At 42.4% G+C, this 18,947-nt stretch overlaps 2 protein-coding genes and 1 non-coding gene across 3 annotated transcripts; 2 read left to right on the top strand and 1 right to left on the bottom strand.

Annotated features, from left to right (window-relative positions):
- The first annotated feature begins 4,875 nt into the window (after positions 1-4,875).
- LOC133904953 (vacuolar protein sorting-associated protein 26A-like) lies at positions 4,876-12,346 on the top strand. The gene is made up of 11 exons (XM_062346613.1): positions 4,876-5,040; positions 5,665-5,739; positions 5,843-5,917; positions 5,999-6,071; positions 6,630-6,674; positions 8,044-8,155; positions 8,986-9,052; positions 9,315-9,359; positions 10,693-10,748; positions 10,838-11,013; positions 11,777-12,346. Exons 1-11 carry the CDS (start codon positions 5,038-5,040, stop codon positions 11,962-11,964), a joined length of 915 nt encoding a protein of 304 aa, XP_062202597.1. The 5' UTR covers positions 4,876-5,037; the 3' UTR covers positions 11,965-12,346.
- Positions 12,347-12,531: 185 nt separating this feature from the next.
- On the bottom strand, positions 12,532-16,870 carry LOC133904954 (uncharacterized). The gene is made up of 3 exons (XM_062346614.1): positions 16,445-16,870; positions 16,271-16,338; positions 12,532-13,080 (listed from the first exon to the last, which is right to left on the bottom strand). The coding sequence occupies exons 1-3, from the start codon at positions 16,821-16,823 to the stop codon at positions 12,784-12,786; spliced, it is 744 nt and encodes a 247-aa protein (XP_062202598.1). The 5' UTR covers positions 16,824-16,870; the 3' UTR covers positions 12,532-12,783.
- On the top strand, positions 16,143-16,246 carry LOC133905605 (U6 spliceosomal RNA). Its single transcript, XR_009907657.1, has one exon. It is a non-coding gene; the product is annotated as a U6 spliceosomal RNA (small nuclear RNA).
- Positions 16,871-18,947: the final 2,077 nt, after the last annotated feature.

Here is an 18,947-nt window from a genome sequence, read left to right on the forward strand (position 1 = left end):
CCACGTATTAAAACCCTAGACAGATCTAAAGGATACGCTGCAATGGAGCGAAGGCTATTGCCGAACTGCTCCGAAAATTTCCGCCAAGCTCTCCCTCACTTATAGCCACATCTACATCACCTGCATCACACCAACGATAATTACACCGATGGTCTACACGGCATCAACCATCATCATCACGCATGGCTACGCCTACATCGCTCTTCTCAACCTTGGCTGATGATGTCACTGAACACAGTACATATTCACGCTTCCACTGTTACGAGATGTTTAATCATTATATTAATTAACTAAAGATTAGACATAATACACCACCCTTGTACCCGCCGCCGCGGTATCTCACCACCGGCCCGTCGCCACCGAGCCCATAGGCCTGCTCCTCCCCATCCAGCCATCTCCACCGGTGGCGCTGCACCGCGGCCACACAGTACCCGCAGCAGCAGAAGGCGACGAAGAGCGCCGCCACCACCGCCGCGACGGGGGGGGGGGGGGGGGGCGACGGCGAGCACGCCCTGCGCCAACGAGGCCAGCGCGGCGCAAAGCGAGGTCGCGTGCTCCCGGAGCTCGGATGTGAGCGCCTGGACCGCGGAGACCACGAAGCGGAGGAGCTCAGCGAGCTTCTCCCGGACGACGTCCCACGGGAGCACGTCAGCGGTGCCGGGGCCGAGAGCCTCCCGCGCCGCGAGGGACGTGACGATGAGCTTCCTTGGCGCCGTCGCCATGGCTGGCATGTCGTCCAAGCTCGGCTAGGTGTTCTTGGTTGTCAGAAGGATGAGAGGAGATCGATTTTTGTGCGTGCGACATTGTTTAGGTGATTGATGATCATTTCAATTAAGGATCAAAGCGACGACGTAAAATTTCGAACGTACAGTAAGAAGTGGACGTAAAGCTTCGAGAAGCTAACATATTAGCTTGTTATATTAATCAGCTGGCTGCAACTAGCTCGCAAGCTGCCTAACAAGCTAGAGGAGGCCAGCAGCTAGAGGTGGAAACGGATCGAATACGTATAGAATCGAATTCGGATAGTATGATTTACCATATTTTAATCTGAATGTGAATACGGATGTAGCGAAAATAGCCATATTAGGTTATGATTGTGATTTTGGTGATTAATGACAATATAGTCATTGGGACTAACATGTTTGTCAAGTATATGTTTTAGTAGGTCTCATGGATGCAACAAAAGAGAAGTCGCCGAAGCCGGAACAAAGAGAGGAATGAATTAGACTTCTTCCATGAATTTTGATGTGATCAAATGGAATAGATTTCTGTATAATCTTGTAGAGATCTTCACAAGCTTTCCATAGAGCCAAAGATCATCAAAATCGGAGTTCGGAGCGAAGAGTTATGCCCAAAATACATAACGATATTTTGCTGAAATTTGCCTGACAGGATAATCCGGTACTCACATAAAAATCAGTCCGGTGCTGCATAGGATAATCCGGTGAGTTCAATGAAAAATAGTCCGGTGTTCACAGAAAATTTGAAGCGGAATCTTTTGCATCACAGGATGATCCGGTGTTCACAAAATGAACACACCGGACTAATATTTCCAAAGAGCTCCAAAATGAAGATATGCACATAGGATAGTCTGGTGCATTTGTTCGGTGTTCAATAAGTTATCATAGGATGATCCGGTGTTCACAAAATGAACACACCGGACTATTATTTGCAGAGAGCATCACAATGAACATATACACATAGGATTATCCGGTGCATTTGTCCGGTGTTCAGTGAGTCATCACAGGATAATCCGGTGTTTACAGAGACTTGAGTGGGGGTTCCAACGGCTAGTTTGTGAGAGTGTACTCACCGGATGATCCGGTGTTAGTACTACTGTTCTCACCGGATCATCTGGTGTTAACAGCTTTTTAGAGCCGTTGAGTTAACGGCTAGTGCGCAAGTTTGAGGCTATAAATACCCCTCCACTCAGTCATTTGAGTGTGATGGAGTCTAGAGAAGTTGATAAACACCTGAGAAGACATCCAAGCCACCAAAGTTCTTAAAGTGATCATCCAAGGCGATCAAGCACAAGATTAGTGAGTGATTAGTGCTTATAGGCCTAAAGAGTGAGTTGCTAGGTGATTGTTGCCTAGAGAGTGGATCAAGGAGTGATCTAACAGTGTACCTCTTGGTACGCCGGTACCTTGGAGTCTTGGTGACTCGCCGGCAAGCTTGTTGACCCTCCGACTTGGTGTGGAGCGGCGGCAAGGCGATTGTGCGGGGACGCAGAGACCTTTGCCTTTGTGGCTCAAGCTCCAAAGTGATCACGGCGGTAAGGAACCGGAAGAGAGGCTAGTGGTGAGACCTTGCCTTGGTGGTTTGGTGGCTCATCCAGGGGAGGCCTTGTCTTTGTGACTTGGTGGCTCAAAGGCCGTGACCGGGTGCCGACCGGGAGCATATCTTTTGTGGAGCTCCAATGTGGACTAGGGGTGGCATTCATGCCATCGATACCACGGAAGAAAATCTTTGTGCCGAGTTTACTCTCTCTACCTTATTTATGTTTCCGCATTTACTTACTTGCAATTTACTTTCTTAGATAGGTTGCAAGCGCTTTGATCGGTAGAGTAGACACATTAGATAAACCTAGAGCACATTTAGATAGAAATTGATATAGGTTTATCTTGTGTTGTTTTTGGAGCTAAAAATAGTTTTAGATGTCCTAATTCACCCCCCCCCCTCTTAGGACGTCACCGATCCCTACAACGGATCCGGATACTTTCGGATGCGAATACAAAATGGATAGTCTGAATTCGAATTCGTATTCGGATATCTACTCAATCTTTGAAATTCATGTCTGAAATTTAAATTTTTGATAAAATTTGAATGAAATTTGGTAAAACTTGATTAAAATTTGTTCTAATTTGAGTGGGATAGAATTTTAGAAATTTGGTTCGAAATTCATGTTAAAAATTTAAATTTTTAGCCAAATTTGACTGAAATTTGATCAAATATGACTGAAATTTGATCAAATATGACTGAAATTTGTTCCAATCTGATTGGATCGAAATTTTGCTTACCTCTAAAATTTCTAAAACTTTAGCAAAATTTGGTTCCCTGGTTGACGGATACGGATACGAATACGAATCGGATATATCTCGAATTCAGATATCCACATTTGAATCTAAATCTCAAAAACAAATTCGGATGTATCCATTTTAGTATCCATTTCAGAAACGAATACGGATACAAATATCCATATTCGTGTTTTAACGGATACGAATATCGAATAATTCGGATACATAGCCATCCATTTTCACCCCTACCAACAACCCAGTACAAATCCCAGCAAAGAACACTGATACCTCACCAGCTCCCCTCACGCACAAACCAACTCACGTACATGCGTGCTCCTAAGATCATCTTCAACAGTAAAATTTTATCATCTATAATACTATTATAGTACCTTCTAACATTATTACAGTATCTTCTATTTTTTCATCTTCAGCAGCTACTCTATTATTTACTTTTTATTACTCTTTTTCTCTTTTTGATCTACAGCACAACCTCTGTGAACAGTATTACTGAGCGCGGCTTCCCTCCGCAAATTTGCCACCAGCTACCACCGATCAGTTTCACTGTATGACTGTTGCTGATTCTACTGGAGATGTTCGACGCTACTCTATCGGCTAAAAAGTGGTACAGTAGCTCCACCACAGTATTTTATGGGAGCTGCCCTAAGTTGGCATCAGGAATGCATCATGTAATTCTTCCATTTACAGGTTGGAACTTCATGTAATGCGCTACGTACCTACCTATTAGAATATCTTTCATGTTTAAGCCATTTTAGTCCATTTAGTTCATGTTTCATCTTTTCAAGTGGCCGTATAGGTGGCTGATTTTTGTGTAAAACATGTTAGGTCAGCGTGCCTTATTTATTCTGTAGGAGATGATCTATGTATGCATGCATGTTTCTGTTTTTTTTTTAAATGTACATCCTTGTATGAAGTGGTAAAATGTAACTGAAAATTGTGTCCGGCTCACGAGCCTAACAAGTTTGCTTGAGCTCTTATAGAATCGAACCGAATCATTTTTTTGTTTTTTGCATGTTTCCTTAACGAGCCGAGCTAAGCCGGTATGTTAATGAGCTGGACTGAGCCCTACATATCTAGCGTTACATGCGGTCGTGCCCTGCTTCGCAAGACTGTTAGGCCCAAGTTTTCCAGTTTGTGCTAGTGAAATTGCACTAGAAAAAAATAAAGAAAAATCTTGTCTAGAAGCTCGATCTGTTTCATGGTGACTAGGTCTGGCACAAAAATTGAGGAATGTTTTCTGAAATATTTTGAATTTTTATTAATATTTATAAATTGGCCCATTAGAAAATTAGACCACTGTCGCTCAAAACTCTAGGAAATTTAGAAAGTTGGCAAATAAAAGGTTGTATATAGTGATAAGTGATGATAAATAATATGAGAAATCTCATATTCATGTATGCGACATTATCACGGGTAGGAACTAGCCTATATATGAAACTCAATTGCTTATATATATAAACTGTTATGTGTGATATTCTAAATATATAAAACGAAGGATCAACTCATGCTGATTTTCTCTCTAATGGATGAGAGGGGTTGCGATCCTGAGATTAAGTACTGTTTGTTTCAATTTTCTGTTTAACTGAATCAAACATTCTATTTTTAAAAATAGTTTTTGATAAGTAAAAGCTAATGGCAAAAGCTGACATTATTATAAAAGTTAGAAACTGATCTAAAGAGCTTTTGTAGTTTATGAGAGATATTATCTATATTATACATTTTATCTGTATAAAAAATCAAATATAAACAACTTTTCTATAAACACTTTTTCAACAACCATTTTTAAAAGCAGTTTTTTTCTTATCGATTGTCACTGGCTACAGTGCTGTGTTCCATCCAGCTCAGACTGCAGAGAAGAAAACCGGGCCCACCAGTCAGTTCCTCGTGCGTTCCAATTGTAGAGAGAGAAGCCACCTCAGTTATTTTACTCTGCCGCGTCCGATCTCGATCTCCCCGACGTCCGCCGGTCAGCGCCACCGCTTCCCACCTCGCCGTCACCGCCATGGTTAGCAGCGTCCCTCCCCTCTCCCTTCCCCCAACTCTCCTCCCTTAAGCACCCGCGAACCACGAAGCCGACTGAATCTGACCCCTGGGCCAGCGCGACCGTCCGGCGGGGTGATCGGAGCTACGGCCGTCTCGCTCCGGGACGCTGCCGCCGAGTGGTGGTGCCGCGCTTATCACTAGGATATAGCTCCCCGTACTTTGCTAAATTGAATCGTAGTTCGGCCCTAGGTGTGATCAGGGGGCAGCCTTGGGCCGCAGGGGACCAGGTCCGTCTAGCTCCAGGTATGGATGGATCGCTGGTCTTTCATTTGTTCCATCAGGTCAGGTTAGTGTGACCAGGTATCTGAATTGTAAGTTCGACGGAGTCAGTGGCACAAGTTTGGTTCACATCAACATGCCTGATAGTTAAACTCCGGCCGAGATGACATAATAGGCTAGAATACTTGTTGTACGCATTGATAGTATATATGATTGGTCTAGTGAGCTGATAGTTTTCAGATTGGTAGTAGTATCGACATGTAGAGTTTTTTTAGATCTTAATCTATCTTCCAATCTGGACATGCTGCATCTGATTTTTTGTGACTGTACGTTATGCCAATGGAATTATGTGGGTATGTGTATCCAGAATTATATCATTGGAGCATTCAAACCGCCATGTGATATCTCGATCACATTCTATGATGCAAGAACCAGGAAGCAGGTGCTATTCTTGATATCTTCATGTTGCTACCAGTTGCAATTCAAACTGTGAGTTCTGCTTATAGCTTACAAAATGGTCGGTTTCTGCTGTTGTCGTTTCACAGGTTTCGGTTAAGAAGGACAATGGGAAGACAACAATGGTCCCTGTTTTCCAGAGCCTTGAAACAATATCTGGAGAGGTACTATTTCCTTGTTTGTTTATTTGTATGTACCTTGCTTGGGTCGAACCTAGTATTGAGCTCAGCTGAAATGGTGCTCAGGTATCGATAGCACCGGTCCCAGGTAAAAGGATTGAACACATGGGTGTCAAGATTGAGTTGCTGGGCCAAATAGGTATGCTGCTTACCCTCAACTGCTGCTTGTTCTATCAAATCCCACACCAAGTTAATGACAACACTTTTGCTTCTAGGGATGTCATGGTTATACTCTTATTCAGATTGATAGATGCTGCTTATGCTATATGAACATCTGGTTTCTTGTCATGGGTTTATTCAATTTTGCTATGGTGCTAAGATGCTACTTGTTCTGATGATTTCTTGACACAAACTGATAGTGCATGTTCGATTTTGCTATGTTACTCTAAGATGGTGCAGTTTATGATTATTTCTGACAAAAACTGGAAGTGGCATGGTTTGTTCTGCCGTTATATTAGAAGTGTTGCTGTACATAGTTTTATTTATGTTTTCAATTGTGCTGGATGTATTTCACATTACGGGCCAACCTCATGTTTTTTACGAATTTAGCTTCCTTCCTGGATAAAAGTACTGAAAGTTTACGCATTTGGGGAGTAATTGTTCACTGACAATTTGCTAGATTACTTCTAGTCTACATTTCGTACTTTGGGCCCTCCTAAGTCCTGACATTTACAACGGGTGACCAATTCTGTTACAGAGCTGTATTTTGACCGAGGGAACTTCTATGACTTCACTTCATTAGGTGAGTTTCTAGTGCGTGATATGCCAATAGCTCTTATGGTGGGTTATGCGATGTGCTGGGCTTCTTGTGATCTTTTTCTTTATGTTAGGAGTCTTCGATTTCCCAGCATTATTCGCTATGCATGCTACTTATAGGCTAGTTAATAATTATTAGCCCAAAGCATCATTCTTCTGCTGAATCTTCTTCTTGCCATCCTAAGTTTTCTCAGCATGATATTATTTCAGTTGTGGTGTATCACTAACTTAACATCAGTTGAGATGGTTTGGACATATCCAATGGAGGCCTCTAGAGTCACTTGTGCATAGCGGGATACTAAGGCGTGTTAATAATGTGAAGAGAGGCAGGGGTCGACAATACCTAACATGGGAGGAGTCTATAAGAGAGACTTGAAGGAATAGAATATCCCCAAATAACTATCCACGGATAGAAGCGCGTGGAAGTTAGCAGTCTACGTGTCAGAACTATAACTTATGCATCAGTCTCATTGTACCGTTACTACTTTTTTTTACTATTACTAGTACTTTTATTATCATTATTGTTTTCTCATCATTTTTTTAGTTGGATCTTGTAGGTTTCATCTCTAGCCTACCCCAACTTGCTTGGGACAACGGCTTTGTTGTTGTTGTTGTGGTGTATCACTAACTTGATAACTTATTCAAATGGTTACCCCTTCCGCCTTCTTAGGTACCCCATCATATCCTCCAAAGTGGTTGTGATATGTGAATAGAATCCTATGTAATCGAAGTGGCGTAACAACTTGCAAGTTGCAACAACTTTTACATGCATTTTTCTTTACTAATGTAAATGTGTATGAGTGATGATTTGTTTTTGGAACAAAGGAAGTAAAGTGAAGCTCCGCGAAAGCTTACAGGTCCAGACGTACCCAGACAGGAAAAATATATCAAAACTACTCAAGCCTGGGTTTACCAGGCTTCACAATAGCCCATGGGATAAGTCTCAATCAGTAAACACCCTTAGCAAGACCAAGAATACACGAAACAGAAAGGCATGATTTTTTTTAATTAATACATGCTTTGAAGCTAAAGCCAAAAGAAAACTATTGTAAAATCACTATGTCTTTAAACACACTGAGATTCATTTTATTATATTCGGCTATTTTATATTCATCAACTCAGAGGTCAGTTTGCCTCACTGGCTGCCATACCTCGTATTTTAGACTGCTAGGGTAAGACCAAATCACCTGGATAGAAACCTAAACTAGTACCTAATATGTGGCAAAGGGGTCTCCTGAACTTTCTGTTCTGTTAGTGCTTAGTTGATCGAGTTCTTACTACCGAGGCTTGCTCTGCATACATATATTATTACGCGAGAAGCTATTTTGACTGAAATGCACTATTTGTCTGTGCAGTACGTGAGTTAGATGTTCCTGGTGAAATTTATGAAAGGAAGACATATCCATTCGAGTTTTCTACTGTTGAAATGCCATATGAGTCTTACAATGGAACAAATGTCAGACTGAGGTAAGCAAATGCTATGATTTAGAGCAGTGTTCTTATTATGTTCTGTTTTACATATTTTACATGTATACTTTCATTATAGTTACAAATTGGTTTTACAAAAACTCCCTGGCCATGGTTGTTGTTGGTTCACCTTCATGGACAGTTTGATATGTCGAATTTAATTGTACTTTTGAATTTGTCCCCGTTAATATTACTGTTATTTTCAGTTTATAAATTTAAATTTGAACATTTCAAGCCAATATTTGTTCTCCCAGTACCCACTGTGGAAAACCAGTTACCAGCGGGATTGCGAGTTTGCTACCTTGCGTGTCACAATGTCTTATATTTGCTCTTCACTGACTTATATGGTGGAATATATGGAAAGCTTCATATAAAATATGATGTTTAACACATTGTTTGCAGCCTTTGTAGGCTTCGCATAGCATGGTATCATTTGTGTAGTTCCATTTATTAGTGTTGTACCTCTTTGTATGATAAGGATGCATCGTCAACTCCCAGTTTTAGCATATTTGACTTCCTGTGAAAGATGTAAGGTGATAGCAAAACACAAGTACATTTTGTCTTAATATTTGGCTACTGAAATTTGAGAGAACATTATTGTACTTTCCGAAACTCTTGAATGTTGATTTTGACAGAAGCGAAATCCAACAATTAATTAATTGTTTATCATGACACATATACCTTTCGCATTTGTATACTGTGGACTACAGCCCCTTATGGCATTTCATGTGTTTGAAATATCCAGCAAGTTGAATAGAATGTTCAAGTGCTGGAGAAAAAGATTTAGTGAAGCACCTCTAAAGACCAAAGTATGCTTGATGTGCTTGCAGGTACATTTTGAAGGTGACAATTGGCAGAAACTATGTTGGGAATATTGTGGAATACCAGGATTTCTGTGTAAGTTGATTACCGCCATTATTTTTATGCTACCTACTTGAAAGCCGTACAACTGTAGAGTTCATGTATGATATTTTGGAACAGTTTCACCAGATTTTTGGTATGTTGTCATTTGCAGTATGTATGCTCCATACTATTTTTCCTTCATTGACACGAACTCCAACATATTCAAGACAATGCATTATTTATTTTTTCATGTGTTCTTGCAATTTGGAGTTTTTTTCTCCAGAATTTTAATTACTTATCTTCCTGTTTTTGGCAGGTAAGAAACTACTCCCCTGTCCCTACAATCAACAACAGCATCAAGGTGAGTTCTTATTAACGGAAGCTTTTCATTTTGATGCTTGTAACATATGTTAGCAACTTAGCATTGAACTTGACTGTACTGTAATAAAGTGGTACAGTTTCTCGAACTGACGTTGTGTGTGTTTGAGGCCTTAACAATGTTGACTAAATTTCTCTACACAGTTCATGTTAGCTTACCTTGTTGCCCCACCAGGTTCTAGAAATCTGTGAAGACTGACTGGTCAATTTTTTGCTGTAAACCAAAAAACCTAGTTAGTGTGTTTTTTTTTTATATAAAATGAGCTAGTTTTTCGCCTAGCCTAACGGAAATTTTTTTCATCCCTATATTTTAAAGAATGGATACATTTTTACTTGGACATGATCCAGGTATCAAATCTTGAAAATGTCACTTTTGAAAGTTTGAAAACAACAAAGAGAGAATCTCGCTGGTTGTCACTAACCACCCAGGTCATTTTTTTTGTGTGGAAAAAACGGATTCTTGTAACTCTGGGTCAGACCATTGGTCCACTGCTTACCTAGTGGTTTTTTGGAAAAATATGATGCTTCGATATTTGGTACCAGTACCACTATACACCATTTTCTGAAAACCATCGATACACCAGTATGGGTGTATATATGTATTAAAAATAATAACAATAGGGGATACTAAAGATAATTGCGAAGTTCATAAGACAAACTATAAATACCAGCACATAAGGTCCATAATATTATAGTTCAGCAACCATAAAGATCTGTAACATAGGTAAACATGAAAGAATAAGGTCCTAAGTTAGTTGGGATGGAGTTGAATTGGGCTTGAAACTAAGTGTCATTAGATCAGAAGTATTGGAGTATCCGGTACGGTATCGGATACGGGATGCCGGTATGCAATTTTGGCGAAGTACTGGGGTATGGAAAGTGAGCAATGCACCCAATGTCCTCAGAAATGAAGCTATCTGATATGCTATTATCGGTTTGATAAACATTTCCTTACATTATTTAGTGTAAAAAGGAAGGGGAAGGGAGAAGCCTTGGAATGTCCTGACCCTCCCTGCCATCTGGGATTGTATTCTTGCAAAAAGGAAGTTTTGTTGATAGATTAAATTTAATAAGCTGATTGCACTGAGATATACAGATAAACAGCTCCGGTATGATGGAATTCATTGTAGTTGACATTTTTTGAAATATCCTGAAGAGAGCAATTTAACAATTTGTTTTGCTATCTCTATATTCAGCAATATCTTTAATTGCATAACTTTTGTTATTTGATGTGTTTAAAGTGAGAATGATCTAACTAAAAATAGAAGACAGTGTATTTCATTATGCAATTCATGCTACTGAATATTCATTTTCAGATGGAAGTTGGAATTGAGGATTGCTTACATATTGAGTTTGAATACAGCAAAAGCAAGTAAGATCATAGCCATATCCTATATGTCTGTCTGTTCGGATAAGTTTCTCATTTCGGAAACCTGCATTATTGTTCACATTTTTGTTCAGGTACCATCTCAATGATGTGATTATTGGGAAGATATATTTTCTTCTTGTCAGAATAAAGATAAAAAACATGGAGCTTGAGATCCGTCGTCGGGAATCAACAGGATCAGGCTCTAACACATATGTTGAAACTGAGACCCTTGCTAAGTTTGAGTTGATGGATGGTGCTCCTGTCAGAGGTATGGTAGTGATTTTGTTGCTTTTCCATTTTTCAAATGCTCAGTTCTTTTACATGTTTGTCCTGTGGTCTGAGGTTTGTACAATTCAGTGATTACTTGCTTCGTTGTTGTAAAGCATTTATGTTCATTCATTGGGCTCATAGCTGCATTTATGTTCACCTATAGCTTTCTCAATGCCTCAACTTCCATGTTTATGTACGCAAGAAGGCATTGATTTTTTAGCGATTCCCAACCTAAACGATATACTGACAGATGCAAGATTATTTTAAATTAGTGAATTACCTGGTGATGCTCTTGGAAATTCTTTTAAATTATCATGTGGACACTGATAACTCAAACTTTTCAATTAGCTTCTTCCTTTTTTTTTCGTAAACATCAGTCCCCGTGTTGCCTTTTTGCTGGGAACTATAGAAATTGGTCCTGTCTGCATTTGAACTAGGACCGGCTGTATGGACCCTCATTACAAAAGGACCTTGCATAATGCATAAAGTAACACCTTTTCTTCAGATATTCACGGCCATGATATGTCATTATCAAACACCGCATATGGTTCAAAGCCTGAAACGGGTCGGATGCAGTTGTTGCTTAGCTGCTTGCTCATGTTGGACCCATTTGGATGAGCCTGGACTGGGCCAAATCCTGGTCCATCCTTGAATTATGCGTGGATGGACCAGGATTCGGTCCAATCCTAGCCTGCCCAATCTATGTTGTAGAGTTTGTCAACACGTTGGTTTGCTGCATACTTAGTCGAATTGGTTTGTAGGTGAATCTATTCCAGTGAGGCTGTTCTTGACACCTTATGAGCTGACCCCGACTTACCGCAACATAAACAACAAATTCAGCGTCAAGTATTACCTGAATCTGGTCCTCGTGGATGAGGAAGATCGGAGGTACTTCAAGCAGCAAGAGATCACAATGTATCGTCTTCTAGAATCTCCCCCGGCTTCCTAGATTCCGACCTGGGGCAGCATGATGTTCACCTTTCAGGTTTTGTACAAGTGAGCACTGAGGTTAGAGCGATGTTGCGTTTACCTGTATATAACTCCAGAAGAGCACAGCAGTTGACTACTGCTACGGCCATGCACGCTGCACTGTTGTGTTGTCCATGTTCCTTTTTTAGTCCTTACCTTGCTTATGACAACCATGATTAGCCTGCGGTAAATTTCTCGTTCTTGCGAAGCATCTGCAAAAATTATGTTTGCTGATATTTTTTTCTGCCGGATATTAATTCATTTTAGTCTGACAGTGATGTAATATGATTCCCTAAGTTAAACAATGTAGATTTTACTTGGAGCATCTTGTTAGATGGCAGATGATTCGTGTTTCTGTGTTTCATCATGTATCGTGCAAATTCTGCCTACTTGATTTCTGTCATTCCTCAGCTGTTCATCAATAGGGTACCCAATTCATCGTTGCTTGGCTGTTAGGTTGCTAAAAAGTTTTTTTTTTCTGTCTTACAATATCCTATTTGTTGAACAAGTAGGAAGTAAGCATCCAAAAGGTCTTATGGCACAACTCCAAAAGCTGCTTGATTCTTATTGTAAAATGAAAAACCTCGATAACTCAGTGTTCCCTTCCATAATTCCATGTCAGTTCTAATCCAGTAACAAAAAAAAAGAAGCCAACACTCAAGAATCTACTGCATTATTTCCCCTATCTGTAAACTTCAGTACCTCCCCCCCTATCTATGCCATATCGAGATCACACATGCTGAGTTACTGACATACGAGGCTACCACACCCTGTGTCACACAAAACACCTCAAAGGACCTCAAGCCAGGAGCCAGAAATCCCTCTGGCGCTTGGTGGTGACGAGGTAGCCTCCCCCTCGCCGGCTCTTGCGCCGGACGGCCAGCGCCATGCACGCCGCGTTCTGCACGCAGTAGTCGGCGGCGCCGGCGCCCCCTACCGCGCCCTTCATGCCGGCCATCCACATCGACAGCAGCCGCCATGTGACGGACCGCTTCTTCTGGCCCACGACGAGGAGCGACGCGCCTTGCTTCCTCGACGCCTCCACTATCGCCGGCCCCCAGTCCTTGCCCTCTACTAGGGAAAGCTCAACATGCACCTGGTGGTAAAATACAACATGAGTTACTTTTTATATTCCCCTTCATCAACAGCTTGAGCTTTTGAAAACTAGCAACCTATCGGGTTTCAAAAATAAAAGGAGAGATGGCTTATTGGTTAGTGACAACATTTGGTCCAAGATTTCTGAACCAGGGGCCTCTCAGCTTATTAGTCAGCTTTACATCAGCATGGGCACAAATCATGGAAATCTAGCTGGAAATGAAGAGTGTAGCTTGAGGAAAACAGCCAAGGGCCATTTTTCTAATAAAAAAGAGGGCCATGATCTTGTCTGGGACATGCATGCATGCACCCCTCGATGATGCTCGGCACATGCATCCACCCCTGTGGTAGTTGTGATCTTTGCTTGCAGTTGCAGCTGTGTCTTGCTGTGCATCTTCCTTCTTCTTTGATCTGACTGTAAATGGGTCCCTTTTTGGTACTGCTTGGTATAGAATGCGTTGTCTGATGACGGAAATGTTGTGGAAGATGATTCAATTATCTTTTTTTCCCCCACAAAAGCTGAAGGATAAGAGCTGCCAGAGAGTGATCATCTGGGTTGTCGGCGAAGAGCATTTATCAGTTTGTTTTTCTTGACGGTGGATCTGAAGGGTCACTTCACATGTCACTCAAGAAATGGACGATCTGGGTCATTTTCTCGGAATGCAGGAATCTGTCCCAGCTTTCTAATTGTCTTCTCTCATATACACAGTACACATCGATGCTATGTTTGGGATGACGGAATTCAATTGCACTAAACTTTTAAGCATTGTGGCGACTTTGTGAAATTCCTTGTTCCAAACGGCTCCTACGGTCAAGACTACTTTATGCGCTAGAGTGCCTCGGTTTACGATCTTTTAATTGGGGACGAAATGTATGTAGAAAAACAACAAATATAATGCATTTCCAAAAATATTTGAACTCTATTGCAGATAAGTTGGACACTGTTGCCGGAAGAAAATTTGAAGCGCGGAGTAGATGATCTGTTCAACAGGTACCTGCTGTACCAGCCCCAAAGATGTCAATAAAGTAGGAGGACCCGGTATAGTAATTAGCCATAGATGGCATCTGATCAGAGACTCCGATTTATTGACCATCACTAAGACATTAAACGTGTTAGCAGTTCTAGCTTGCAACATCAGTCTTAATCTCGATGTTGCAATTAGTTTTTTTAAGGAAATCGATGTTGCAATTAGTATTCCATCAAGATCTTGTTCGTTTACAGATTGTGTCAATGTTATGTCTGAGAGATGTACACCGTTTTATATACAAATACCAAATTTTGATTCAAATGCAGACAAGAAGACCAACCAAATTGAATAAAAAGCCCGTATCGTAATTCGTAGAATTTAGTTCTATGGAATGCTAAAGTACAGTAAAAAAGCCCTCGGTCAATACTTTTTTTTTTCAAAAACGCAGAAGAGTTACGCATCATTGTATTAAGAAGAAAAGTGTCCCAATTTATATGAAAAACTGGCCTCGAAAACCTTAACAAGCACTGCATTATAACCCACGGAGCCCGACTCACGCGCAAGAGAAAGAGAGAAAGAAAGGAACACTAAACCCCCAAACAACCGGACGACAGGCACGACTAAGCAGCATATAACTTGGGAGACACAACAAACAATATACAACCGAACACCCCCGATCAACCAAATGGCACCCACACCAAACGACACTACACCGCCAACAACTGTATCCAGCTAGCACCTTAACCAGAACATCCCAACAACTCAACAGGCGGAGCCTTGCTCCCACGCCTAACAACCCAACTCGGTCAGCAACTCCTGCGCCAAGCCACAAGCTCAGATGGGGTCCTAGGACGTCAGAACATAGCCACTGCTGTGAAGCACCGAAAAGGTGATGAGAAGCCTCGCCAAACAGGAGATCGATGGAGTCGGACAAAAGAGCAAATAACAACGGAGGATGGTATGCCCTGCAAGGAGTGCCGTCGGTTATAACAAAGAACATAGGGATTCTCCAAAACAACGCCTTTAAGAAGGAAGCGACAAAGAAACCGTCGTCGCTCATCTGGAAAGCCGAACAGGGTTTTCACCCGGAGAGATTCCAGAGGAAGCTTCGACACGATGCCTCCAGGGAGGTAATGACACCCGCGAGCATCATCGTCGTCGGTAATGACAAGTTGCCTGCCAGGGCTTTTGCCCATAATTCCCCCCTACCACGACACAACCCAATGAACTAGAGGCTCAACAGGTCGACCATACCATTCACCTGCAAGAGTAACCAACAACACTCAGCACAAGAGCACGACGGCCCGAGCCACGCATTCTCCAACAAGAGATAGCTGAGGGACGAAGTCCCAGCCCGCTGCAACGCACAACAAGACTGTCGGGGTTGCAACAAAATCATCTTCAACAGCGACCAGCACCCGCACCAAACAGTAGTCGCGCCCGCATCGACAGCCTAAAGTGGACGGGAAGGGTGAGGGAAAGCTAGTGCTGCTAGTAGGTCTCCAGTAGCTGCGCCCCGCACCAATGGCCTAAAGTGGACGTGGAGCAGCTGCATCGACTGTGAGCCCCGAGTTGAGAAACCCGGAACCGGTCCCCAATGGGCGGATCCCACAGCCACACGGAGGAGCGGCGACAAGCAACCATAGTAGAGCACCACGCCAGTCGAAGGGTAGATCGACCGGAGGAGGGAGCCACGCAGAGGAGCCAGCCGCACGAACACCGCAGGGCCTGACCCCGTCGAAGGACACCGCGTCAGCAACAAATATGAGCGGATCCGGCCGCCAATGGTCAGATCCACCCCGTAGAAAGGGAGATCTAGCGAGGGACAAAGCGGATCCACCCGCATCGATGGCACACGCGGAACGGAGGGGTGGGGGGAGGAGGGGGAGAGCAAGGGGAGAAGGGGGGACGGCCACCGCTTGGCGCTGCCCTGGCCGCCGCTGCCACCGCCTCTGAGGAGACAACGCGAGGGAGGGAGGACCGACTCTCGATCCCTTGACCAATACTGATAATCTTTACCAGCTTAATCATGGCTCCTATAATCCACAGTACTAACCACAACAAAAAATTAGCCAGCACAAGCACTGGAAAGTAACTACTAATTTCCGTATCTTCGTAGACATCGGAACAATACAGAGAAAATTAGCACGACCCTACTTAAGGATGAGACACACAAATAGAGAAGATATATTGTATTTTTGTTTCATCTGTAATCGCAGTTACCTCTGGCCTTTTGGCCTGGCAGATGCTCCTCATCGCCTCCAGATGCTGATACCCTCTTGGATCGCGTCCTGATTAAGATCAACGAAACAAGAGAAACCCATCTTTCTCAATTTGCAAATACATGATTGTTTTTCGCGATCACGTACGGCGAGTTAATTCTGCAGGGTTACGCACGGTTCTTGCCGTTGCCGTCGCCTCCCCTGACGACGTCGAGCAGGACGACCGTGTCGCAGGGCCGGACGGCGTGTGACAGCGCCCACTGCAGCGCCGTCCGGGCCTCCTCTCTGCCGCCATCGGCCACCACCATCACCTTCCTCCCCACGGCGGCGCCCTCATTGCCGCCCTTCTTAGCCTCCTCATCCACCTTCTCATCCTTCGCCTTATTGCTGTCGTCGCGCTCGCCGTGGCAGTCACCGCTGTCGCAGGGGGCCTCCTTGGCGCGTATCGGAGGCGGCGGGGCAGCGGTGCGTCCAGACTTGATCCGGTGGAGGCAGAAGGAAGGTAGCGGCCTTGCCATGGCGGATTTGTGCACGGTTTCTTGGAGATGGTTCATGGTTTAGCTGGAGACCGAGCTGGGGAGGTGCTGGAGAGAAAGTGAAGTGAAGCGGAGCGAGGGACAGAGTGGCATGACGCTGACTAATTGGTACTGGCTGGCATATGGGTCCCACCAGAGGAGTGGGGGTAAAACTGTAAAAACGTATACATGGCGATGTTTTTGTGCAGTCGTGCTTGCCCCATGCTCACCGTGGTGGTTTTGTACGGGTGTGTTTGGTTGTCATGTTTTTTAAGTTGCAATATATATTATTCATGAATAAAAGTAGGTTAACTAAGTATAGTAATTTTGAAAAGAAGTGTGTTTGATTGTCTGTATGAGTAGATCTAATGATCTTACCCATGCGGATGCAATGTTTATATAAAATTGTTTGGTTGCCTATATAGACGGATGTAGTGACCTTTTATCTGATACTAACGAATTGACATATTGAAATACTGTAGCAAATGTAATATATCTACCGAGTTAGTCTTTGTAGAGAAACTCGATTCGAGCGTATTCACTGAGTCAAACTCTAACTATAATAGTTACATCCGCTGATATAGAGATAAACAATATATACAGACAATCAAATAATATTCTCTATTAAAATATAGATATAGACAGAACCAAAAACCCTAGGTTGGTCGGCAGCCACATACATCCGGGCCTTTTCTCTTCGCCTATATATTTTTAACTTTCTGGTCGACTCCTTAACTTTTTAATTAAACAACTTGTTTTAGGGATGCTAATTACTGAGGTACTAACACGCCCCTACAATGATCTGGCGGCTATCTCTCGCAACCGACCCGATTCTATGGTCGAGGTCTTGATGAACCTTGAACTCTAACCTCGCCATCACTCGAAAAGAATGAGTGTGGCAGGTTATGTGGTGGTATTCGAATGAGTCGCCGTTAGCAAAAGAAACATTCTTGTTCAATTGTAAGGTAGAAGTACACAAGATACACCACCACATACGTCAAACACATTGCTAGAGTTGTAGGGGTCACATGTAAATTTGCTACTACCTCGTAGGTATGGGCACGCGTTTTTATGGTCGAGGCAATTTGAATTTTGAAGCTACAAATTGTATGCCTTAATTTGAAGATGTGGTTAGGTTCCAATTTCTGACCATAATGCTTGCCATTTGAATTTTCTAGATAGCTCAATATGAATTAATTTTCACAAGATACACTACAAGATATTCAATTTTTGCCTATAGTTGTTTACGAGTGGTCGTCAGTCTTAGTACCGTTTAGTACTTTTCTCGAGTGGTCAACAATTTTTCTAGTATAATTTGTGTATTTCCAGATAGCAATTATAAAATACTAACAATAAAATTACCACCAAACTAATTGCTTACTGTATGATAGATACTTAACCGAAACTACTACAGACCATTGGCAGTGGTGTACGAATGTCATGTTGGATTTTCAGTCAATCATAGATGGAACTTTTTTTTAGGTCTGTCCCTTGTATAATAGTAAGTTGAACAGTCTCAGGTCCTAACCGTGCTGCTTTGTGCAATAAGAGTCAACCTAGAGAGTTCAAACTGCGATTTACACTTTAATTTATTCCGCAAACAAAATAACACAGTTTCTATCAAACAATCGAAATTCGAAATTCAGACATCTGCTGTCTGTGTGATGGTTCTTTTGGTAATCCCTAGTTCAGACAAATCATTGCACTTGATAAACAACAGTGTGATCCAAGAAAGAGGAACCTGCAAGCAAGGGCATAATTTAGGACATCCGGTCCATCAATCATCCTGGCCCATGGATCTAGAAGCTGCTTATCTTATCTTAGCTAGCCTGCTATTTGGCCATAAAGCCTGACATTGTAGCATGATTTGGTAACCAAAACAGGGATGGTTTGACAAATGCATGTCCTGATCTAACTGATGGTCATCTATCCATCAATATGTATATATTCCGTTTGTTTGTGGGATCCAGCGCCCGCTCGGCTGGTGAATGTAGCGCCTGCTCGGCTGGTAGAGGGTACCCTTGAGCACCACGTCCTTCCTAGGCTTCTGGCATAATTTAATAAAAAAAATCCATTTGTTTGTTTAGTTGCATCACCGACAAGCCAGTAGTTCTCGGATGTTTACTTATGAGCACCATGTTTGTGATTGCTGTGACAAGCACT

This window comes from Phragmites australis, chromosome 22 (assembly GCF_958298935.1).
Source record: "Phragmites australis chromosome 22, lpPhrAust1.1, whole genome shotgun sequence".
NCBI classification, from domain to species: domain Eukaryota; kingdom Viridiplantae; phylum Streptophyta; class Magnoliopsida; order Poales; family Poaceae; genus Phragmites; species Phragmites australis.